Source organism: Podarcis melisellensis, assembly GCF_964234715.1.
Source record: "Podarcis melisellensis genome assembly, chromosome: 4".
NCBI lineage: Eukaryota > Metazoa > Chordata > Lepidosauria > Squamata > Lacertidae > Podarcis > Podarcis melisellensis.
This window is the reverse complement of record NC_138531.1, coordinates 28,154,476-28,180,860: the sequence shown is the minus strand read 5'-3', so window position 1 is coordinate 28,180,860 and position 26,385 is coordinate 28,154,476. Positions and strand designations below refer to the sequence as shown.

The following is a 26,385-nucleotide window of genomic DNA, read 5'->3' as shown; positions in this document are numbered from 1 at the left end:
GCTTGCTTCAAAAGAGATCCCGGACCTCTTTTGAAGCAAGCGGCTGCGGGAGATCGCGTCTCTTCGCAGCCGCTTGCTTCAAAAGAGATCCCGGACCTCTTTTGAAGCAAGCGGCTGCGGGGAGATCGCGTCTCTCCGCAGCCGCTTGCTTCAAAAGAGATCCCGGACCTCTTTTGAAGCAAGCGGCTGCGGGGAGATCGCTTCTCTCCGCAGCCGCTTGCTTCAAAAGAGATCCCGGACACCTGCCCCAGCCGCTGGGCTTCGTAGCGCTGCTGCGAAGCCGGGCGGGGGGCGGGAACACCTGCCCCAGCCACCCCGCTTCGGAACGCTGCTCCGAAGCAGGGGGGGGCGGGAACACCTGCCCCAGCCGCCGGGCTTCGTAGCGCTGCTGCGAAGCCCGCGCCCCCCAGCCTTCAGAAGAGGTCCGGGGACAGACTGTCCCCGGACCTGGTCTGAAGGCGGTTTCCCTAGGAACGCATTAATTGATTTTCAATGCATTCCTATGGGAAACCGTGCATCGCAAGACGAAAAAACCGCAAGACGAAGAGACTTGCGGAACGAATTAATTTCGTCTTGCGAGGCACCACTGTAAACTCTTTTTCTTGTTTTTATTTTGTTTATGCAAATATTTATAAACTGTATTTTCATTTTAAAAAATACAGCAAGGAGGTGTGTTCTGCATATAAAATTGCACTAAGTGCAATAAAAATGGTCTGCTTATATTGCTGCCACCCTTCCTGGGACTTTAAAGTGTGTAAGATATCTTATAGATAGCTATTAATTTATAAATGTATCTGTCCCTGGCAGGGCTCGCATGCAGATCTAAGCTAGAAAGAAAGTCAGCAAATTTTAATTTGAGGAGGGAAATGGCTTACATCTTCCCTTGTTCCCTGGTATGCAGAAATAGTAGTTCTGTGAGCGAGTGAATCTCTTAGTTAGTCCGTATTCCTCCTTCCCTCAACCTGTCAGAGTTAAAATTAAGGTTGTCTAATACTAAACAACATTATCTTTATAAAAAGAGCAGTAGAAATAGGGAAGGTCTCTGCTGGCCAGTTCCTAAATGTACACATGAAATAAAACTTTATTCAAAGATGACCAACATGCAAGGTTTTATACAGGCTGGTGAGAATAAGAAAGGAAGCAAATTGGACGAATGTGTTGAATAACCAGAGGATACAGTATATACAACGTTGACATAGAAAGACAGCACATTAGGCAGTCTATCAGCAGAGGGAGATGTTGCAAAACTGATTGCCTGATAGGTAACAGTATGAGCTTTTATTTCAAGTAAAACAAACCTTGGTGGGCTGGTGTCCGCATCTGTGTCCAACCTTTATGCCAGGGGTCAGCAAAGTTTTTCAGTAGGGGGCCAGTCCACTGTCCCTCAGACCTTTTGGGGGGGCGGGCTATATTATGGGGTGGGGTATGAACAAATTCCTATGCCCCACAAAAAACCCAGAGATGCGTTTTAAATAAAAGCACACATTCTACTCATGTACAAACACCAGGCAGGCCCCACAAATAACCCAGAGATGCATTTTAAATAAAAGGACACATTCTACTCATGTAAAAACAGGCTGATTCCCGGACCATCTGCAGGCCAGATTTAGAAGGCGATTGGGCCGGATTCGGCCCCTGGGCCTTAGTTTGCTTACCCACGCTTTATGCAGTGGTAAAATCCTATTCAGTTATAGTTCTAGCGTAGAAGTCACATGGGAGAATTTATGTGCACTGCTATAAGGGAAGTAGAATTTCCAGTAGTCTTTTGGCAAACATGGGTTTTTGAACCACGCAAGGGAGAGGAAGTCATATGAGAGGGTGATTTGGAGTGGGGAAATGGTTCAGTTTCACCACACCCTACGGACATCTCTGCTCTAAATTCCCCTCTCTCACCACGCCCTGCTCTATATTTCTCTTTCCAAAAGAGACTGGGTTAAAAAAAAACAACCATAGACACTATGCCAGGGCATTATAACATATGTTAGAGTATAACATGCAGGTAGCCTGTTAGTCTACAACCGTAAGGAAGAAATACAGCAGCTTGAAATGAGAAATCTCCAATATGAGAACCAAATTTAGTTAATCTTTGTTTTGAAGCCTTTTGCTGATTTTGTTGTTGTGTTTTATTAATAATTACCTTATCTATACAGTGGTAGCTCAGGTTAAGTACTTAATTCGTTCCGGAGGTCCGTTCTTAACCTGAAACTGTTCTTAACCTGAAGCACCACTTTAGCTAATGGGGCCTCCTGCTGCTGCCGCGCCGCCAGAGCACGATTTCTGTTCTCATCCTGAAGCAAAGTTCTTAACCTGAAGCACTGTTTCTGGGTTAGCGGAGTATGTAACCTGAAGCGTATGTAACCTGAAGCGTATGTAACCCAAGGTACCACTGTACTTGTGTTTGGACCATTCTGTGTATTTTTGCTTTTTTAAAAATTATTAATGATATTGTCTATGCTGCTTGGAGAGTTTTATTATTAAGCGGTCTATAAATCTTTTTAAAAATAAATTCCTACGTTACCTGGAGGGAAAGTCCCTGTTTACAGCCAGGATAGTGTCCTAATACAACAGTTGACGTGCAAGGGTGGAAATATATCTCTAGTGTGTATTCTCTAACTGTCCTGAATATGAGAGCCAGATAAGGACAAAAGGTTGGGTCTTTCAGATTAGGCTACGCTGGAGCATAAGTTGTACCTTGGTTGTCCAACACCCTGGAACTCAGACGTCTTGGCTCCCAAACGATTGAAAACCGGAAGTGACTCTTCCAGTTTTCAAACTTTTTTTGGAAGCCGAACATCTGACGGGCTTTCTGCAGCTTCCAATTGCCTGCAGCCAATCGGAAGCTGCGATTTGGAGGTTGAATGCTTTGGAAGTCGAATGGACTTCCGGAACGGATTCCGTTTGACTTCTGAAGTACGACTGTACAATGAAAACTATGACAGGGTATTCTGTAGTTACTGTTTTTACCCTGGGATGTTTTTTTTGTTTTGTTTTGTATTGTTTTGTTTTTGTTTGTTTTGCCACACACCAATGCTGTCATCTCTAGAGATTTGGCTAATGGTAGTACAGTGGTACCTCGGGTTAAGAACTTAATTCGTTCTGGAGGTCCATTCTTAACCTGAAATTGTTCTTAACCTGAAGCACCACTTTAGCTAATGGGGCCTCTAGCTGCCACTGCACTGCCGCCGTGCAATTTCTGTTCTCATCCTGAAGCAAAGTTCTTAACCCGAGGTACTATTTCTGGGTTAGCAGACTCTGTAACCTGAAGTGTCTGTAACCCCAGGTACCACTGTAAAATAATTTCAACGGGACACATTTCTTCCTTCCCATACCCACCACATTGGACATATCTGAGCCCTTCCCAATGGTGATTTAATTTGGGTCAAATGGGAGATCGGACAATAGATGGAAGTTATTAGAGGCCTCTGGGCTCCTGAGTTCTTTACCCAGGGTAACAAGAGGAGAGAAGGTGGACTAAGGTCTGTGTCAACTGGTCTTTCCAGTAGGCCACTTGGAGATGTAATCCTTGCCAGGTGTGGCACATGAGGAGGACAGAGTGGCAGTGGCACTTCAGTGGTGGTGGGGTGAAGCTGGGGGAGCCCTGGGTTGGTGGCTGCAGCCCATCAGGATGCTACTGCCAACCTGTTCCTCCTCCAATCTCAAACACGGTACTGGCAGGAGGGTGCTGCTGCCATTCTACTTCTCACATGCTTCTGCTTGTACTTGCCTTGCTTTCTTAAAATGTATTCTAAGTTGTTGGGTTTTTTTGTGGGCGGGGGGGGGAGGGATTCTTTTAAGTAATTTGACAATTCCGTTTCAGATTCATCCAGTATGAGTCAATGAGAACCTATTTCACTACTGCAATTTCTTGTTTACATATGTATTATTTGTATTTTTATAGTACCCCCCCCCCTTAGAGGGATTGTTCTAAAATGTGTCAGGCCTGAAATAAATCTTCATTCAAGCACTGGGAGTTTCCTTCTCTTTTTTCCCTCCTACCTGCTTTCCTAGCTTTGTGGTAAAAAAAAATATTTACTGACCACTGCATCCTGCCGGTGCCTTTTATTAAAATTATATGCTGACGTGTGATCATACAGTGTTTTCTATAAATAGGGAAGTAGCCTACACTGACTAGGTGTGCTAGGCTAATTTGTTTGCTGAATCACTATTTCCTTGGGCACAGCCAAGTGGTACACGTTTTGTGCTTTGTTTTGTTTGTTTGTTTTGCCTTGCAGAGGGAGAGAAGTAACTCTTGTTTTCCAGCACAGACCTAGGTAAAATCTTAGTTACAACAAATGAGTATTTGCTCCCACCTCTTCCCTGCATGGTAAACAAGCTGAAAGGCATGTCCTTCTTAAATTCATTAACTGCCTAGCAACTCTTTGCATGTCACTCCCTTCTGCAGCTTAAGAGATGCAGAAATTACTCTGAGGATAAAGGTAAAGGTACCCCTGACCGTTAGGTCCAGTTGCGGACGACTCTGAGGTTGCGGAGCTCACCTTTCTTTACTGGCCCAGGGAGCTGGCGTACAGCTTCCAGGTCATGTGGCCAGCATGACTAAGCCGCTTCTGGGGAACCAGAGCAGTGCATGGAAATGCCATTTACCTTCCCGTCGGAGCAGTACCTGTTTATCTACTTGCACTTTGACGTGCTTTCAAACTGCTAGGTGGGCAGGAGCAGGGACCGAGCAATGGGAGTTCACCCCGTCATGCGGATTCGAACCCCTAGGCTGTGTGGTTTTTAACCCTGTTGTAAGCACAACCCACAGCGCCACTCACGTCCCTATACTCTGAGGATAGGGAAGTATTATTAGGAAGCCTTCTAGTTTGGCCAGAAACAGACCCAATTTGAACCATAATTTTGTGTACAGGAAGGAAATTCCTTGGACATGACTTGTTCTCTTTTTGGTGATGGAGTAGGTAGTATCATAGTTGAGACAGAGTGACTTAAAAGGCGGAGGGGAATCAAGATTCTGTTTTAACTACAGGAACATTTTGTATCAAAAGGGGAGAGCACATGATGCACAGACTACCATTTTCACTTTGTTTTTGTTTACAAGAATTATGTTTAAGGTCTCCAAAGCGAGTCTTCACTTTTGTTGAATGGCTCTGTCACTGGATGCTCAGAAGCTTTTGCTTAGCTCCACAACAGATTCTAGCTACTTAAACATACAATTTGAATGCTTAGGAAAAGTGAATGGTAGTTTGAAAAGCCACCTTTTTATTTATTCCAGCTTGAAGAGCCTCTTTCTGCTTGGATGTCAAGAAAGTAACTGGGTGTTGTCCGTGGAGATTCTACTTAGTCCCCATTCATGAGTCACCCCAAAAGCAGAAGGACAAGTGTTTGGGTCACCTGGAGAAATTTCTAAGATGGTGACAGGGAGGGGCATTATGTTTAGCAAAGATGCTAGTGCATTATGAATGCTGGCTAAGCCAGGGTTTCTGGTCGTGCCCCAGTGTCTCATAACAAGAACCCAGCTGCTTTCATATCTGATTTGGTAGTTGATGCTAAGCTAGCAAGTCTTTCCCTGAAGCCAAGGAAAGCAGTCTGTTCTGGATTATATTTCCTTCTGTTGAACATTGCCCTTCTCACCTGGATGCTAAACTTGCCTACTGCCGAATCCTGTACACACCAAGCTGGCTGTAAAAAACATTTGGGCTGGCTCTGAAAAGTTCTAGCTATACTTCTGTGTAGTGATTGAAATGTGCAGACGCAGATAATGTGTTATCCATGTCTATCTATACATTTCAGGCATTAGGTTGAAGTTCATTGAAAGCTGACTAGGGAAAGGACAAGTTAAATATTACTGCCATGTAAGTGTTGCCTGATACCCAGAATTTCTCACAAATCGAGCAAGCGTTGAGGATTTTCATCCAGGGCGAAGAAATCTTGATCTGTTCATCATGTTTATTTTGAAACTGCTTGACAAAGTGGCCAGTCGTTTTAGTGATTGTTTCGTATTGCTTTTAAATGTTTATTTGTTGGTGTGCGTTGCCCTGATGTTTTGCGAGAGGGTGGTATATACTTCTATAAACAAAATAAGGTAGCTGAACCACTACAAGTCTGCTAAAGATGGTTTGTACGAAATGCTCATTTACACAACCAGTAATTTTTATAATAACACCCTCACTTCAGTCTCTGTCTTGTTTACACACTTAAGAGGTGGTGAATCCCGAGGCTGAAGTGAAATGAAAGTCAGCAAATCTCCCCCTTATGTAATTAAGCGGCTAGGGATCATTTCTCTATCATTTCAGAATAAATGGCCATTTAAACAATAGCACAATCATCATCTTCTGGATATGCAGAGGTGGGCACAAGCAAAGAACTAGCTGAGACTATGTGCAAGAGAGCTTAAAAATAATGAGATTTCCTGTCTGTGTTTACAAGGACTGTTGGCTCAGGAGAACAAGCCTGACTAAATAGCCTCAGGTCCCTAGTTTATATAAACAAGCCAAGGGTTAAGAGGCTTATTCACCTACAGTTAGGTGTTACAGGAAAGGAGAGGAAAACCTTTTGCAGAGAATTACAAAGCTGCAGAATTTAGACGTAAAGAGCAACCTATTTATTCCAGGGTTCTAAATTGAAGAACATATTGCAAAACTTACCTTGGAAGTAACTAAATATTCTGTGAAGCGTTGTGCTCCCTCTCCCCCTGCCGGCTCCTCAAGTGTGCATTTCTGGCCTACGTTATTTCATTGTTTTAGTTTTCCAAACCAATGTTGCTGTATGATAAATAAATCTTCCTTCAGTTGTAACTTCTGCCTGTGACTAGCTGACCTGCCCCACAGGTGAGAGACAGTCTTATGGTTTTCTGGCTGTTGTTGAGATGCTACAGAAGAGAAGAACCTATGAGACAAGAAATTAAAGAGCAGGGGCCTAGAAAAAAAATTGGCTGGGGCCTGAAGAGGCAGCAGGCTAAGGCAGTGGCTTTCCACCAGTGTGCTGTGGCACCCTGGGGCACCTTGAGTGATGGTCAGGTGTGCAACACTGGCCTCTGTCCCTCTTTCCTTCCCTCCCCTCCCTCCTCTGATGCCCTCTTGTGTCTCTAATTCCTGAAGGCTTGCACAGCTGTTCGTCGCAGCATCCCTGGCTATAAGCTCCACTCTGCCTCTGGGGAGCACCTCTCTTTGGGGCGAGGGTGGTGTGCAGCTCAGAGATCAGGGGCGGAAGCAGCAACTGCCCAGAGGACCCCCATGGGGAGTGGAAAGAAGAGGAGAGGAGGCTGAGGGAACACTCCACAAGGGAGGGTGTTCGAAAAAGGGTGAGAGGCCATTACTGCATATTGAATTTGTGGGGTGGGAACCCAAGATGCTTGTACCTCAGCAATATTACTGCTACTGATGGCGCGATACTATACATCTATACTCAGGAGTAAGTCCAGTTGATTTCACTGAGGCGTACTATCAGAAGAGTATAGGATTGCACCCTAAGTCTGTGAGTGTGTGTGTGTGTGTGTGTGTGTGTGAGAGAGAGAGAGAGAGAGAGAGAGAGAGAGAGAGAGAGAGAGAGAGACGTACACAGAATAGATTTCCCGCCCCTGCAAGAAAAGCTACTAGCATTTCACTTATCTCTGATTGGGAAATCCTTTCCCAGTTCCATTTAAGACTTCGTAAATTTAGTTGTTAAAATAAAGCCACTGAAAAGATGGCTGAATGGGTGGAACGGCTTCAGAAACCGTACAAAATGTATGGTGTTATGGCAAAATGAGATTGTGCCATGTTGATTGTCATCAGAAGATTAGGCTTCAAAGAAGTTCATGCCTGGATCTGTTTGTGAATTTTTCTACAAGTGCATTGCAACCAGGATTTTGACCTTGGAAGAAGCCGTGCTAGATTGGGGCAGATATGGCTACACAAACATCTGCTGACCTCCATTTGGCAGCCATTCATGCAAACAAGCTGTAGGTTCACATGATGTACTTTGGAGCTAGCAAAATACGCTCTCATTTGCAACAGAAAGGGTGTGTGGTAGCATTTCTCTTGTTTGGATTTTGCCTTATTAGTTTTAAATAGCAAACATCGAAGGATAACTGCAAACAACTCTATTTGAGCAAAACCTCTCTGTTTCTCCCGTTACACCCACAACTTTCAAATGTTGCCCTAGTTTTCTCTTTAATAAATATCTCCTGTGCGTTCACTTTTTTCCTATGACAGAAATGGCAATGCTGACACGTGTACCAATTATGTTCTTGTAAGAGTTACTCCTGCTGATTTCTTTAAGAACATAACAAAACCCAACAGCCCTGCCACATGAATTGTTAACTGTGAGAGAGTACTAATTGCCTCTTAAAAACCGCTAATGAAAGATTTTAGGAAGCTGTTGCTTCCTTATTTTTCACCTGCTGCATGTTGGGAGAGTTAGCTGAAGCTCTCCCACTTGAAAAATGGAATGTTGCATGTTTAGGCAAATATCAGGATCTTCCTCTCGCCCCCCACCCCAAATTTCTTACTCTCCAGATGTGCATTCTAAATGAGGGCTGATTTGGAATTTGTCTCTACTTCTTAAAGTGGGTGTGAACAAAATCCTGCCCCTTCCAAGCAGGTGTGCAAGGACACACTGTGTAGAAAATTGGTTCCTCAAGCACAGTGGGAGCCATGCTTGGGCAATACGTGGGTTTGTCAGCACACAGCAATTGGACGCAGGACAAGCAGCTCTCCACATGTTCAGCGAATCAGCCCCATCACATGCAATCTTCTTAGCAGAAGCGGATTCTTCATGGCTGGGTCCAAGAAGACATAACCTACTTACTGGAAACTGAGAAAGGGGGAAGGATTGGGTGGTTTGAAGAGGCCTTAACAATGCATAGTGTCTTGGTTGCTGGTTATAGTGCAGGCTGGTATGTTCCACCTTTGGGTAAGCATACAAGGCCTTCTGTTTAACAAAGACAGTAGAGACCAGCAGTGATGCACTCCCGGTAGCTGTGAACCTGACCTCCGTAATGAAAGGATCCAACAAAAGGATCGTGCCTCATCTCTTTGCAAATTGTATGAAAACATTCTTAAACGCATGTCTATATCATGGGGTTGCATTCAGTCTTCCATGAGCTTAAAGATTTCTACTTGTGCAATGGAACATAGGGGAGGGGAGCAGGGAAACTCCCATCACCCAAGCATTTACCAAGAATAAGGCTGCAACCATAGCCCCACTTACCTGGGATTAAGGTAAAGGGACCCCTGACCATTAGGTCCAGTCGTGGCTGACTCTCGGGTTGCGGCGCTCATCTCACTTTATTGGCTGAGGGAGCCGGCGTACATGTGGCCAGCATGACTAAGCCGCTTCTGGCGAACCAGAGCAGTGCAAGGAAACACCGTTTACTTTCCCGCCTGAGCGGTACCTATTTATCTACTTGCACTTTGATGTGCTTTCGAACTGCTAGGTTGGCAGGAGCAGGGACCAAGCAACGGGAGCTCACCCTGTCGCAGGGATTCGAACCTCTGACCTTCGGCAAGCCCTAGGCTCTGTGGTTTAACCCACAGCGCCACCTGCGTCCCTTACCTGGGATTTGCTCTTATTTAATTCAATAGGATTTCTAAATAGGCATAGTTGGAATTATTCTGGATCAATTCTCCTTAACCTGGATTGCTGAATCGAACCTCCATGTTCCGCCACTGTGTATCTCTTGCGTACCAGTTGGGTAGCTATTGGTGGTGGCTACTAGTAGTTATGGTGGCTACGCTCTGCCTCTGTGGTGGGAGGCAGTAGTACTTCTCAGCACCCACTGCTGGAAACTGCAAGAGGGCATAATGCTCTTGTGTCTTGATTTTGCTCGTTCGTTTCCCCTAGGCATCTTGGTTGGCTACTGTGAGAACAGAATGCTGGACTAGATGGGCCAGTGGCCCGTTCCAGCAGACTCTTGTGTTCATGTGAAAAAGTGGAGGGAGCAGTTGTTGTTGTGCCGTGGGCTTCCTAGAAACAGCTAGCTGGCCACTGGAAGGAAACCTGATCCCAAATTAGGCAGAACTTTGCTTTGATTCCACAGGACTACTGTTCTGTTCTTAATGCTATTCTTAATGGGATGTTCTTCACAAAGCATATGAGCATTACGGATACAGTTGTCTTATTATCATTTAGTACAATTACAGTGGTACCTCTAGTTAAGAACTTAATTCGTTCCAGAGGTCCGTTCTTAACCTGAAGCTGTTCTTAACCTGAAGCACCACTTTAGCTAATGGGGCCTCCCACTGCTGCCGCGCCACCAGAGCACAATTTGTGTTCTCATCCTGAAGCAAAGTTCTTAACCCGAGGTAATATTTCTGGGTTAGCGGAGTCTGTAACCTGAAGCGTCTGTAACCCGAGGTACCACTGTATCTCCTTGGAGCTCAAGGTGGTTACCACAGTTTTATCTTCACAACAACCTGTGAGGTTGGTTAGATGGAGAAAGAGAGAGAGCTATTGGCCCAAGATCACCCAATTGAGCTTCATAGCCGAGTGGGGTCTTGAACTCTGGTCTCCCAGGTCCTCGTCCAACAGCCTTCCCACTACATCACACCGGCTCTCAACTAAGATACTTCTAAACAAAAAGATCAACCATCACAGACACATTTTCTTTGTGTCATATATGTGTTCATTTTGTTGTTTCTTCACATTTTAATTCCTGTGGGTGGCATGATACGTGATCGTTTTTTTTGTTATAATGCGAATCATTTTATTATGCCTAATGCAAATCACACTAGGCTTTTATCACAAGGTTAAATGAGGCATGCATGACTTAGAAATCTCCGGTTTGCCAGCTTCCTCTTTTGCAGGAAAGCCTTTTATATACCCTCCTTGTTTCCCTAGTTTCCAGTGGACCTTGTCCCAAAGCACATTGGAAAAGTGATGAGTGATGAATGACGTAGCCTTTGGTGTTTGCAACCTGGACAGAAAAATACTCACAATTTTGGACTTTTCTATTTTTGCTCGTGAACTTAAGTCCTCCTACAGCATTGTATTTCAAAGTTAAGGGAAACTTTCGTGTATTTTTCCTGTCTTACTGTCTTTCACTACTTTTCATTTTTTAGATATATATATATAAAACCACCTTAAACACCGAATTAATTCTTAGGTAGAAAACCACAGGCCTTCCTTCCCTCATCAATGAAGTGCTAATAGGTTTTGCTTTTGTTAGACTTCATGGTGGTGTAACCGTTTAGTTGATCCTTAGCTGAAGATTTTCAGCTTCTTGAAACTGGCAGGAAGAGGTTTCTTGTTGTTGTTTGTGGCAGTTTTGGTGCACAGTGAGTGGTTCCATTTGCTTCTGGGTGCCGAAACAGCTGAAGCCCTAGCTTCTCACAGAAGCATCCCTTAGGTAGGAGGCTTAACTCGCTAAAGGAAACACAGTGCCGTCCGTTCTGGAGGGTGTGTACCTATCTGAAACAGGAAGCAGAGCAGCAAACTGCCTGTGAGGAGAGAGACTTGCAATTCAGATCAGCGCAGGTGTGCAGTCTCTCTGAGAGACGTCTTCCCTCCGAGCATCTTGGCAGTTGTGCTGTTCAACAGGAGCTCTTGTGTGCTCTGGGAGGGGAGCAACTGTTGTGGGTAGAGCAAAAATGACTGCGTTACAGCTGAAAGAATTATCGCATTCAGGTCTGTATAGGAGGCGACGGGACCGTCCAGATAGCCTGGGTCTTCAAGGGTTACCTGAGCAGAAGCTGAGGTGAGTGGTGGTGAGGAAATTAATGGTTAACTTAAGACAGCTCTGGGTGTCTTTTGAGTTTAACACTGACGACTGACAGAATCAGTTGCAGAAACAGAATGCAGGGTGGTGGAATTGTAATAACGCTAATTATAAAATGTGCCCAATTGGAAATAGTCCAGAGTTGCCAGGATAATCTAGGAGGAGTTGAGAGGAAGCAGCTGTTTTCCATTTACTTCATTTCTCACATGTTTGACTTAATATCCTAAATGCTGTAGTAGCACAAAGAGTGACTGTAAGAAGTGTCAATAATTCCCCTTCCCCAATATTTTTGATCACTGCTTAATTTCCCCCAGAACTAATCAATCTCCAGATTACATCTTAAAAATAAGTTTTAGTTTTCAGCACACTTGCACTCAAAGAGAACCCTATAGGAGTCCTGGGCTGTTCTATTGGGTTTTTCTTTTCATTTAAAAACAAAAAGGTTGTGATGTGAGACTTGTCAGATCTTGATTTATTCCCCACCCCCCATAGATTTCTACTTATTATTATTGAAATGCCTTGCAACAAAAGAATGCAGTAGAACCACTTTATATGACCTTACGAAGGGAAAGTAACCAAAGAAAAATCTTAAACATGAATGACACTGGTTAGTTTCCAAAAGTTGAGCTCCTTTTAAAATATTGATTTTATAAAAGTGCAGGTCAGTAGAAGATTTCGTGTTGCTTTTCAAAAAAGGAACTCAACTTTTTGAAACAGAATGGTGTAATGATAATAGTGATTAATGTAGATCTGGCAAGGAATAACTTGCTGCGAAAAATCGCATTTTTGTACAGAACTGTTGAAAAAAAAAATCCCTGAGCAAATGTCAAAAGTGTTAGTGAAGGGGAAGAGTTTCCTGTCATGCTATGACTAGTGAATGACTAGCTGTTTTAACATAACAATGTAAACCTCCTGTGGATCTCTGGGTTCCTTGTTAGCTGGTGCGGCTGGATAAGAATCTCAGAAATAAGAGAGCAGAAATAAGCATGCCTGCCCCTGGGTATCTGGATCTCTGGGCAGATCTTTGGATAATCTGTAGTAGATGGGCAAGGACTTCTCAATTGTTTAACAATAGCACCAGCAAAATGTCTCTTCTCCCTGAAAGTGGGGTAGTAGTAAACCAGGAGCATATTTTTGTTTGTAAGGACTGTGAGCTATGTTCAGTTCTGATTTTCAGAAACTTGATTCCTGGCTCAGAATACTTAAAATTCATAAGTGTGTATCTTTTTGGCAGCAGAGTCTGGCTTTCAGTTAAAAAAGAAACCAAGGAGAAATCTTGCAAGCCTGCCCACCTCTGCGCTGGAACAGTCAACACCCTTTGAAAACAAAGCATACTCTCTATGAAAAAAGGGCCCCTGCCAATTCAGATAAAGGGTAGAAAAGAACAGTTTGCTACCAGTGAAGTCTTGCTCTGTATTCTTCATAATTCCTGGTTTGCTCAAGAAGAGGGCAATAGTCATTTCCTCTGTTAAAGCAATGGACCTCACCTGTTAACTTAATGGTCCATTGACCCAGTGTTGTTGCTGAAAATTTGGTAGAACAGTGACCAAAATCCCTGATCCTTTCAAGCTTGTATAGCTAACCTCTAAAGAAATTACCATGAGACCGCTTTGCTTTCCCATTTCTGATAATACCATCCTAATGTCATGCCGGGACGCGGGTGGAGCTCGGTCCCTGCTCCTGCCAATCTAGCAGTTCCAAAGCACGTCAAAGTGCAAGTAGATAAATAGGTACCGCTCCGGCGGGAAGGTAAACGGCGTTTCCGTGCGCTGCTCTGGTTCGCCAGAAGCAGCTTAGTCATGCCGGCCACATGACCCGGAAGCTCCCTCGGCCAATAAAGCGAGATGAGCGCCGCAACCCCAGAGTTGGTCACAACTGGACCTAATGGTCAGGGGTCCCCTTTAATGTCATGCCATCCTATGGGGGGGGGGAATGAAGCTCAGGACTTGTATATGTTTACAGCCAGCATAATGCAGTTGTCAAGAGTGCTGCACCAACCAGAATTCAAATTGCCACTCAGCTGTGAAGCTCACAAAGTGACTTTGAGGCCATCACTCCTTCTCAGCCTACCCAACCTACCCTTGCTTTAGGAGTATTAGGATAAAACTGTGCGGCCCCAGGTTCTTTAGTGGGACATGGGATAAAATAAAATAGTAACTACTTAAATCAGGGGCCGCCAAGACATGGCACCCCCAAGGTATGGGTGCGCCCACAGAAGATTACCCCTGGTGCACGCAGATTCCCTTCTCCCCGCTGAAATCAAGGCTTGGAAGAAAGATGTCATTGGAGCCAATAGAACAGGTTGCGGTGTGTGGTTCGTTGCAGTGAGTGGGGGTGCCCATGACAGCTTCTCTAGCTTGAAAATGTGCCAACAGGCAGGTGACCCTTGGCATCAATAAAGAAAACGTGTAGAAGGTGGGCGAAAAGCAAACTATAATTTCTGACTGCTAATCAAAACTCTCAGTTGCTGGTGATATTTAAGAGTTCCCATTCCTGGTGCATCTTGGGAGTCGTCTCTAGTCATATTGGCAAGATTTTTATTACTTTGGGACTGCCTTTCCAAGCTCTCTTCGCTTTGCATTATAGGTAAAAGCTCAAAGAAAGTTGAAAGTCAGTACTGGACGAGGTATTCACCTTACCCTTTCCACTGTTTAAAGGTCTAAGTTCAGTTTCTAATCCAGGTAGCCTGTGTGCTTTCAGATTTCTTACATCCTTGTCCATAAATAGATTTGTTTGGACCTAGGTCTTGTTGGGCAAAATGCTTTCCATATAAGACTGGGGCTTCAATCCTGCACAGACTCTGCTTTAAGTCCCACTCAACTTAGTAGGACTTGCATGGGATTGCTCTGCACAAGAGTTTTGGATTGCAGCTTTGCATGCTGATACTACATATCTGTGTTCAAAGAGTGGGGAAGAAACCTATAACTAGCAAGCTGAGCAGCTTCCTGAGAAGTTAAAGGCTCAGTTCAAAACATCTCCAGGTAAAAAGCATGGCTCTGTTGGGTCAATCCAACAACCTCTAATGGATTATTTAGAACAGGGGTCAGCAACCTTTTTCATCCATGGGCTGATTCGCCATCCCTCAGACCATGTGGGGGGCCGGACTATATTTTAGGGGGGAGGGAATGAACAAATTCCTATGCCCCACAAATAACCCAGAGATGCATTTTAAATAAAAGCACACATTCTACTCATGTAAAACCACACTGATTCCCGGACTGTTCGTGGGCCGGATTGAGAAGGCAATTGGGCCGCATCCGGCCCACAGGTCTTAGGTTGCCTACCCCTGATTTAGAAGGAAGAGCTTCAAGGGGGAAGCTCCATGAGGAAGAGCTTCAAGGGATGGATTTGGGGCATTATTATAGGAATGCCACTTATTTAATTTAGGCTGCTTTTTTAAAAGAATGCCGTTGGGGGTGCCAATGACATGAGGCAACTATCTCTCTTAAGCTAAAAGATCTTCAAGATGATGCTTCATAGATGACAGCTGTCAAAATGCCACCACCCATCTCCGGCCAACATACGTTCTGCAGTCATTCTGGCTTTGTCCAGAAAGCTTTTGAGCAGCTGTGCATTGCAGTGGGTCTATGTAGCTCAATAGTACCAACAGGGACAGCTGCTTTGGTGCATCATCCCATGCCTTGTTGCTGCTCTTCCAGGCAGCACTTGGAAGTCACCATCTCTGCACCCTAGACTCTTTGAAGTAACAGTCTCTAAAATGGATCTGTTGGTGCATCGTCCTCAAACGCTTCAGTTTCAAAGTAGTCTCACTAATAGCTTTGGGCCTGGGTTTCAGTAAATCGCTGGTTTTGTTCCGATTCTTCTTTTTTTAAAAAAAGAGAAAGCTTTAATGAGATCTTTAATATTACATATCTCCTCTTATCTCATAAGAAGAACTCCTGTACCTCCCATTCTGACATACATTTATGGCACAACATGAAGGCATTAGATCTCATTTCCCGCCCCCCTCAATAATGTTGCTGTGCTGCAAATTGAACGATCCCTTTTTGAAGTTCCAATACGAGTTGCCACTAGCTCTGGAGTTCAAAGTTAAGACAGTTTTAATGTAGCTTCACCCTGTTATTATTCTTTGAATTATAGCAGTGCCTTCGGGGCCCCAGCCAAGGCGCCTCCATTTTAGATTGTATATGTTCGAAAAAGATTCTGCGTAGATAGTTACTCCTGTTGTGGATCTTTCTTCCTCTCCATTTCGGGGGGGGGGGGCCGCGTGGAATAATTGCCACCTCTTATTTTATTAGGAAACTATTACTCACATTTTGTCGAACTGTGATATTGCATAAGATGCGGGATATTTCCATTGCTCAAAGCTTTGAATATCTTGAGCACGACACACCCTGCCCTCTCTCTCCCATTGCCCTCGCCTTTACCCTTAACGCTTTTTTTTGGCCTGCGTGTTGCTTAATCATCCTTCAAGAAATGCCTTTTGATTTACTCACTAGCCCTAGAGTGCAGAATTACTGGATGGGAATGTGCAACAGGCATTACAAACTCTGGCTACGGGCGCTGCTGTGTACCGGCAACAGATTCTCTGGCTTGTGTTTTGTTTGGCCACGCTTAATGGGGGAACGTAAGCAGGCAATAACTCACTTTTTTATTGCAGATGTGAGAGCATATAAGTAAATGTGTGGCAATAACCATTTGATTGGAACCTGCTTATCTCTTCTGTTACATCTGGCTAGTACATTCCATGCGGAGAGCAAAGAGTGACAGGTAGATCTAGCCAAAGACAACTTTTCAGTACAGGGTAGGAATAAGTACATACATACCTGCCTGGCAACGACTTACATAATTGTTCGAGTATTGCTTCCCATAGAAGCAACTCTGTGCCAGATTCTGGTTTTGAGTTCTATATATCACAGACAAAATCTCACTGGCAGGAGCTCAACATATTTAGACCAGCACTGCTATTTTTTTTTAGAAAGGAAATAAGGGCTTGCCCATTAACATCTCTCTGTATCTTTATCCCTCCCAGAGAACAAGTCTCTTGCTGTTCCCACTGTCCTTGAAAGAGTTTAACCTGTTATCTGTCATCTGTATCTGATAAGAATAGTTCTCAACAGGCCTCTTTACATCTTGTTCCTGTAAACAGTTGAGTTTCCCCATTTATTTCAGCCTGATCAATGGGGCATCTCCACTCTTATTTCAGTAGTTGACATGATGTTAAAAGTACAATGCAAATTCGTTTGTTATTTTTTGCAGGTGCAGAGGCTAATCTGTTTTTAAATTTTTTTTATTTACAAACAGCAACCACAAAAAACACATACAACAAAAACCACAATAACACTAATAACACAATTTAACAATTCAGATTTGAGTACTCATATACCTATAACTACACCTTTTTAACAATATTTCCCCACCTCTCCTCCCCCTACTTCCCACCACTTTCTGCCTTATCTCTTAAGCAATCCTTCCATATTTCTTCATATTTATCCATTCTTAATCTGCGTCGATGTGCAATTCGTTCATATGTAACTAGTCTGTCCATATTGTCAATCCATGTGCTCAATGGGATCTTTTTGCGGCTCTTCCAATTCAACAAAACAAGTTTTTTTGCTTCTAATATGGCACGGTACATCCAATTTTTTTGACCCCTTGTAATCTCCCACGTTTCCGGTATATAATTTAGAATTAAATTCAAATCCCCTAAATAACTTTTTTTATTATAATTACTCCTGCTATATATAGCTAATCTTTTGGGTAACAATCCTAATCCCATTTACCTGCGAGTAAGCTACATTGTGTTCAGCGGAATTTACCTCTGACTAGACATGGTTCGGATTGCAGCCTTAGTCTGTCATGATGAAGAATACATGGTGCACTGACATAACAACTACAGTGGTATCTCGGATTATTAACTTAATTCATTCTGGAGGTCCGTTCTTAACCTGAAACTGTTCTTAACCTGAAGCACCACTTTAGCTAATAGGGCCTCCCGCTGCTGCTGCCACACCACCGGAGCATGATTTCTGTTCTCATCCTGAAGCAAAGTTCTTAACCTGAGGTACTATTTCTGGGTTAGCGGAGTCTGTAACCTGAAGCGTCTGTAACCTGAAGCGTATGTAACCTGAGGTACTACTAAATTCTGTTATTGGGTGAATGTATTTCAGTGTCTTCATTTTGAAATTTTGTGCCAGCAGTACAAGGGTAGACCTGCAGCTTGTGATCATGGTTCAGCAGATTTCCAGTATTGTGTGTGAGTGGGGCTGACATTTTAAAAAATGCTTACATTATAAAAAAAAAAGCTCTGCAAGCAGTAATTTAGCACATCAAGAGTAAGATGAAGCCTTTGGTCTGATTGTTTTCTATATACGGGACGTTTTTACATACTGAACATTTATATATTCTTAAATGGAATGCAACCCATAAACTGAAATCTGGTGATTTTGTAAATTTGCTGCAGATTTGACTAGAATCGATAAATGAACCTACTCAGGGTTTATCTTTCTACTAGGGGCAATGGCTAAAGGGGCTGTCCCATCCATACTGAATGCAGAAAGAAGCTGCATCACATGGCACCTCTGAAACAGAAAAGGTACATACATAATATGCATTCATTACAGGGACCAAGCACTTGTGCATCGTCACCCTTGCTACTCATATATATGAAGAGTTTTTTATCTTGAATTTTGGTGCAGAGATGGGCACTGTGTCTCAGAAAAAGAGTCTTCAACCGTCCATTCTCCTAAGACTACTTTTTAATGATGAAGCCTTTCAAATCTAATTTTACCAGCAGGGTTGTGCAATTTTTATTTTTTGAAGAAAGGAAAAGTCTAAAATTGCAATAAGATGGAAGTAGTGCTCTGCTCCCTGTCTCCGTGTCATTAAAAATGTGCTAAATTCAGATAAATCTCAGTCTTTAATCCTGTTAATATAAATGCGAACCTCTTTGTTTACTTGAGAATGGAACTCTGTGGGACTGACATGCTGCCTAGCAAAGAAATCCACACCAGTTCCGCCACCTTAGCTGAAGGTCAGTCTTCAGTGTGGTATCTGTGATGGAGTCGTTACTATAATAAGAATGTTGTTTCGAGCCAGAAAGTCTGCTGTTGACAGTTACCCTAACCGTATAAGGAACTTCATGAACATACGAGAAGTCTTTCGTGGCAGTCTGGATGTTTGGTTTGGTCTGGTCAGGGTATTAATTATAGCTACTGCTCGGCTCATTGTCTTAAAGTAATAATGAAAAGTTAATATAGTCAGATGAAGCAGATTCACTTCTACAGTTTCTTCATGTTTATGAACAAACCGTTATTACAGCTAGTGTGGGAAGTATATTTAGATGTGAGGAACGTTTGGCCCTCTGGTTATGGCAGAACTACAACTCCCATGTTCCCCGGCCATTGGCCATTATGGCTGGGGCTGATGGGATTTATAGTTCAGCAACATCTGGATGGCCAGTAATCTCTCTTTGAGACTTCTTCTACCTTATAAAGCTTCAGCGGTGCTGCAATATTGAACATCCCAAGACCTTTCAGTGGACTCACAAAGTTCATGACTGAACTGCATATTATGTTAGCTACTTAACAATATGATTAGGGCCTGCTACTTACCTTAAGAAGTGAGAGCTGGACCATAAAGAAGGCTGATCGCCAAAGAATTGATGCTTTTGAATTATGGTGTTGGAGGAGACTCTTGAGAATCCCAAGAAGATCAAACCTCTCCATTCTTAAGGAAATCAGCCCTGAGTTCTCACTGGAAGGGCAGATCTTGAAGCCAAGGCTCCAATACTTTGGCCACCTCATGAGAATAGAAGACTCCCTGGAAAAGACCCCGATGTTGGGAAAGATTGAGGGCAGAAGGAGAAGGGGACGACAGAGGACAAGATGGTTGGACAGTGTTCTCGAAGCTACCAGCATGAGTTTGACCAAACTGTGGGAGGCAGTGGAAGACAGGAGTGCCTGGCGTGCTCTGGTCCATGTGATCACGAAGAGTCGGACACGACTAAACAACAACTTACCTTAACAAAAGCAAAAGAGGGGAGAGCCTGATTGGGATAGAAGGAAGGGAATTAACCCTCTCCACACCCCCAATGTCTTTTTCCCTGCTGACAATCACCTTGAAAATGCAGTTTCCCCCTGTCAATAGTGTTATTGTATACAGTATTTGTCCCATCGCTTTCTACAAAACATCTGAAAGCAACTTACAAAATATTTTAAAATACGGTACAACATATCAGATATTTAAAATCCAAAATGCCATGGAATACACACATCACGTAAACACATTAAAAGTGTTCACCTACGAACAAGAATGAAAAGGGTGAACTCTGCCCCCAAGTCCACTAAAAATGAACACTGAAACAAGCTATAAATCACACTGTAATCTACACTAAGATGAAAAGCCTGAGTAAACAGAAATGTCTTTGTCTGGCACCTGAATGTTGATCGTGTTGGCACCAGGCAAGTTTCCCTCAGCAGGGAGTTCCACAGTTAGGAAGTCGCCACTGAAAAATATGTGTTTCTTTGCCTCTCTCCCCACTTCCTTCAGAGAAGGAAAAAAGGGCTTTTGATGATAATTGTAGGGTGTGGGTAGGTTCATAGGGGTAGAGGCAGTCCCGGATGTAGTTGAGTCCCAAGCTGTGTAAAGCTTTCTAGATCAAAACGAACACTTTGAATTGAGCCTGGAAATCTGTCTGCGGCCAATGTGGTTGGAGATTTGCAGGGAATAGGAAAAAGGTTCCAGGGTATGGGTTGAATTGACTCACCCTTGCACCACAATCCTAATTCAGATTCATCCCACAGTGTGGCTGCCTTTGCTTAAATGTGGAGAACCCAAATCACATTTTCAACTAGCGTGCTTATTAACATCATGTGTTGCTTGGCCCTCAGTGTAGCAGATGTAAAAACAAATGCATAAACCCCTGTTTGGGCATTCAGCCAAATGTGTGAGTGAGTGCACAAATTGTGTTTGGGGACATCATACCACCCCCTCCACTGTGCCAACTTCCATGCATTTAGAGTGAAGGTCTAGCAGCGGTTCTCAACCTTTGGGTCCCCAGTTGTTGTTGGACTACAAATACCATTATCCCTGAGCTCTGGCCTTGCTAGCTAGGGGTGATGGGAGTTGTAGTTCAACAACATCTGGGGACCCACAGGTTGAGAAAGGCTGGTCTAGGGGATCTTCTAAGCAATCTCTGCACATGCTCCCTTTGGGCGTTCACACTGAAGTTCAGGAGTGGAGAAGCGAAGTACCATGGTATGGCGGTGGTGGTGGTGACACCCAGGGCCCTGTACACAATTTGTGCCGTTAGGCATTCGGCTGAATAAATAACTATTGCAAGAAGGGCTGTCTTAAGCATATCCGGCGCCATGGTGCGAAGCTCCCTCCGCCGGCAGCATGTCTCCCCCATTTCCCAGAGTTTTTTAGGGAGAGCGACGCTGCTGGCAGGGCTGGAGGAGGGGGGCAGCTGCTGGAGGGCGGCTCCTCTGGCGGGCAAGAGGAGGAGGCTGGGTGTGGTGCCTCCCGGCTCAGCTGGCCACTTCGTGCCGCGGTGGCCACGGCAAACAGAGGCTCCGGGCGCGGCACTGCTTTGGCACAGCATGGCGGAGGCAGGCAAGAGTGGCGAGCTGATGCCGGGAGGCGCCGCGTCCAGCCTCCGACTCTTCCCTGGTGCCCTCCAGAACTTGGCGCTCTGGTGCCCTGTGCCACTAGCCTCTATGGGTAAGATGCTCCTGATTGCAAGCAAAGTTTAAATATGGGACGTGGATCAAGGCAGTGGAGTACATCTTGTGCTTGCCGATGAAAAGAAACATCTGTCAACATCATCTAGTCACATCTCTCATTTCTCTTTTCAAGTTTTGAAATATCCCTGGCACAAACAATCATGCCAGCTTTGCTTTATCTGTGGAAAGATACCTTTATGCTAGTAACAGTGTGTTGAGAAGGCATTTCCTATGCATGAGAAGGGGCTCGAATGCCCATTCTTTGGGCAACAGCAAATAGATTTTTTTAAAATAAAAACAAATCCAGGATTTTAACATGTTGTTTGCCTTTCTTCTGGGTGATGTGATTTTCACTTCATATCTAAATGTATTGGCCTCAATCCATGTGAGTGTGCATCTAGTGTTCCCTATGGGAAGGAAACACTGTCAGAATTAGGGAATGCATTGTCCATATTGGTTTGCAGGCTAGCGCTGGGATTTGCTGTGAGTTTCCTTCCTCCTAGGACCTGTGGACGTGCCTTGAGAGCAAAGCAAGATGTTCCACTGAAAATGATTCACTTGAATACGTGTAATTGAATTCCACAGCATAGTTTCAAACAGCAGCTCCTTCTGTATAAGGAGATTTTAAGAAGCCTGCAGAGCTCCTTTGGGAGCAAGAGCCTTCTCTATTCCCCAGAGTCTGGGGTTCGGTGTATAAGAAGCTGTAGATTATGTGAAGTACCATGAAGACATTTGAATTTGGGTGGGGATTTGCATTGCTCTAGAGCCCTATTTGGGCACCCGATTACCAGGCACACGAAAGGGAGAGAGACCTTAATCCTGCTGGCCCTTTTATGCAAACTGTGGTCCCCCTCTCCACTGTACAGAGGACATCTGTAGAGGAGAACCTGCTTTATGTACATACGCCCCCATTGCATCAGCGTTCAAAATTTGCCAGGCACATTTTGCACCTGGCTATTGGCCACTCGGAGGGACACGGGTGGCGCTGTGGTCTAAACCACTGAGCCTCGGGATTGCCAATCGGAAGGTCGGCAGTTCGAATCCCTGCGACGGGATGAGCTCCCGTTGTTCGGTCTCAGCTCCTGCCAACCTAGCAATTCAAAAGCACGTCAAAGTGCAAGTAGATAAATAGGCACCACTCCGGCAGGAAGGTAAACGGCGTTACCGTGTGCTGCTCTGGTTTCGCCAGAAGCGGCTTAGTCATGCTGGCCACATGACCCCGAAGCTGTACGCCGGCTCCCTCGGCGAGTAAAGCAAGATGAGCGCCGCAACCCCAGAGTCGTCCGCAACTGGACCTAAAGATCAGGGGTACCTTGACCTTTATAGGCCACTTGCGACCAAGTGAAGATGCCCAGGTTCCAGGACGGCACCTGACGTGTCCACCATCTGGAGGTACATGCCTGGGGATCTGGACTGTTTTCACACATTTAGCAACACACCCTTTTAAATTTGATCTGTTATATTTTATCCGCACAATCAAAATGAATTCCAGGAATCAAAAAGTTGCATTGGGAAAGTATGACTTTTGAGCTGCCGGTCCCAAAAATGGCAACTTAAGGCATTCCGTTGTGCCGACTGGTTTTGCCAAGCAGTATTGTCACTGGTGCTTTGCAGCAAAAGACAGAACAGCCTAGTCAGCTATGGAAGTGTCCATTCGTGAGTGTGTGCGTGCTCATCAGCCGCTCCAAATTCCATGACATAGGAAACAAATTGGGAGCATTATTTGTAAAAGGGCATTCTTACTATTTTTACAGTTTGGTTTTTTGTGTGAACAAGATGTTCCCAACAGGGTATTTCCTTGTTATCCTTGCAAAGGCGTTAACGTGTTGTTTTATACACACACACACACATGGCACAGTAAGTCTTTCCATATTAATCCCCTTGTGACAGCTAGCCTGCCCTAGCTTACATTTATCTAAGAGAACACGGCTTCAGTGGAACTCTTGCTAAGGACAGCAGATAGCAGAGATCGCATGTTCCACCCAAGTTGGCGTTACCACCTTGCTGTGGAATGTGTTGCTTTGCTTCCAGTGAATCTCTCCCAACCTCGCTCTGACATTCAAGCTGCTCTGTGGCTGACGCTTTTAAACTTGGAAGCTCCTTACCCAGCGTGCAGATTGCAGATTGTTTTTTCTCTCCTTACTGCTACTCCCTGGAGCGTTCTGTCGCTGCTGCTGGGTTGTTGTGTTCATATATATATATATATATAATGGAATTCCAAAGCAGGGGGCACTCCTATGCCATTCCAGAGAACGAAGAAATCTCGCACACCCATCAGAACGTGCACAGCGACCCTGAAAATGAAGGCGAGAGAGCCGTGTCAAAATTGCAACGCAGGCACAGTGACGTTAAAGTATACAAAGAAATATGTGACTTTTATGCAAGATTGTAAGTTCACTCCGCCGGAGTCGGTTTGTTACTTGGTCTGCTTGCCTTACTCTAACACAATCTTGCTTGCTGTTCTCATGACTGGGGACCCTGCAATTTATTATGATCTGCACAATAACAGGATGCTTTGTAGTTAACTGCATTTTAATCATGGAATGTGTGCATGTGTTAGTTAATGTATGCATTATTTTCTGGTTCTAGAGCACAATAAATGCTTTGCGGGATTTCTGACCGTGGATTCCACATTCTTCCAATACTTTGCGGTACCTAAGTATAAAAGGCAACACCTCCGTTTCACATATTGATATGAAATGCTTGTTTGCCATGCAGAAGACATTTAAAAATTACTTTTCTTAAGTTCCATCAATATAAGCTTGGAGACATTTTTCATTTTATTAGCTGATATCTCAGCTGGAATTCTGATGTAGGCAGCCACACATCCATGCTTACCCATACGTAAGTCCCAAAGATTTCAGTTGGGCTTACTTCCAAGTAATTGTACATAGGCTTGCATCCCAACAGCATTATCCTGTACATAGCTATTAAAAAAAAAAGTCATGTTTAATTCAGTAGGACTTCCAAGTGTGTATATATATACCTGTAGCTTTAAACTGCAATCTTGAACACATTTAACATAGTGGGACTTACTTGAGTAAAAATAGATAGGATTGCTCTTATAGCGTTCAGAGCTTGATTTTAAGACTTTTCTGTTGCAATAACAAGTGACTTGGTTGCAGGGTGCATCTTGGTGGTTGTTGGCACATTTCTTTGGATTTGCAGGATTTGGGGGGGGGGGGTGAAAGAGACCTGGCTCCTTTCTGTATAGTATCATGGCGGTAATCCCTTACTTCTCTTGTAAGATACCTTTCATGGGTTTGCAGCTGCTCAGAAGAGCGTAGCCTGAGGGGAGTGGATGTCTGTGTCCCATTGCAGAATGTTGTCTGCGGCTGTGTTCGTCTTGCAAGCAGAACCGTTACTTTGGAATGAGGCCCATGTGAACAGAACAAGATTAAGGAGAAAGGTCACTTGAACTGTCTGGCCTTGTACGCTTTGTATGACCGGGTGGAAAGTGGTGAGGCAGAGGATTCTGCCTCTTAATTCTGAACTGCTAAGAGATACTCATACAATTGTCTCCTGGGGGAACTGGAGTTATATTGGGAGCTATTTTGGGAGCTACTCAGCACAATCCAAAGCAAATGAGGAGCTGCTTCATGCGAGACACTGAAATTGAATCTGACAACACGTGCTCTAACCCATGAAAGCTTGTGCTCAAATCAATGTGTTAGGCTTCAAAGTGACATAGGATTGCTGTTGCAATGGACTGATGTGGCTTTCCCTCTCTAAATTGCCTAGAATTAAAGGAGACTTCGGGCTACTTCAAATTTGACACTCCTCTTACCGTTTTTTGGCTGATTCATATACAGTGGTACTTCAGGTTAAGAACTTAATCGTTCTGGAGGTCCGTTCTTAACCTGAAACTGTTTTTAACCTGAGGTACCACTTTAGCTAATGGGGCCTCCTGCTGCCGCTGTGCCACAGCCGCACGATTGCTGTTCTCATCCTGAAGCAAAGTTCTTAACCCAAGGTACTCTTTCTGGGTTAGCGGAGTCTCTAACCTGAAGTGTCTGTAACCTGAAGCGTCTGTAACCCGACATGCCACTGTACTCTGCGGAAGTCTGGGTCCTACATATAGTGGAGTGTGAGAATGTTTCAGGCTTGTTCATTCACTTCTACACCCCTACCCACCCACCAAATGTACAAAAGTTGTAGGTGTGCAGGTCATAAATTCAGCCCTGTTTTCACCTCAGAAGAGATCAGTTGCTCTCTTGCCAGGTTTACTGTGATGTTCCATAAGAGGAAAAGGGGCATGTGGTCACATGACCTCCCAGCATTCTGTTGCATCCTCCTGCCTTCAGAGTCTTACGTGTTATGGGATGATGTGAACCAGGCCAGCGTCTCACACCTCACATTGAAATAAATGCATCTGGGATGGGGAACCTATGGCCTTCCAAATGTTGTTGCTCCAGCTCCCATCAGCCTCAGCCACACCATGACCCTTGGAGTTGGGAGTCCAGCAATATCTGGAAGGCTCCACAAAGATGGAGGATGCCCAATAGCAGAGTGGACAGAGGTGCTTTGGGTGGTCTCTCTTCTGAGAGACATTTGCCTGGGCCCTGAGGCGAGAGTAGCATCCTTGCTGGCGACCCCTCTGCCTCCCCCAAGCTACTCATAAAGAAAAACTGGGAAGTTGGGTCGCCAGCAATAAACCACACAACCCCCAAGGGTCTCTTTAGAGAAGGGGAAGCTTCCCTTCAGACAGAGTCCCTTACTGGAAGCAAAGTATCTCTTCACCTGCTTGGAAGATGATTGTGGCAGATCTTATCCACTGTTGCCACTGCTATTCCTTTCACTTTTCCTCTTCCACCTCATCCCAGAAACTTCCCACAATAGGAAACAGGCTTGATTGACAGGGGTGATATTTCCTGCTCTCTCTTTCTCAATCTAACCCACCTCACAGGGTTGTTGTGAGGATAAAATGAAAGTGAGGGGCAAGCTCCTTGGAGGAAAGATGGGATATAAATTAAATCAATAACAACATTCCGGAAGTGGGAGCTGCATTTGCCACTGGTCCCTGAACAGAAGGGCCAGGAAGGCAGT

The 26,385-nt window shown here is 44.4% G+C and overlaps 1 protein-coding gene across 7 annotated transcripts in view; it reads left to right on the top strand.

The window, feature by feature from the left end:
- The window catches only part of LIMS1 (LIM zinc finger domain containing 1), a 72,012-nt gene that overhangs the window by 26,845 nt on the left and 18,782 nt on the right, over positions 1-26,385 (top strand). The window contains exon 1 of one of the 7 annotated variants that reach the window (XM_081907453.1): positions 11,410-11,632. The exons of 3 other annotated variants lie outside the window; for them this stretch is intronic. In XM_081907453.1, the coding sequence (XP_081763579.1) occupies positions 11,526-11,632 (107 nt within the window). In that variant the 5' untranslated portion in view covers positions 11,410-11,525. Of the gene's footprint in view, positions 1-11,409; positions 11,633-23,256; positions 23,728-26,385 lie in introns of those variants that run through there. 3 more of the 7 variants (XM_081907454.1, XM_081907451.1, XM_081907452.1) reach the window with 3 other exon arrangements.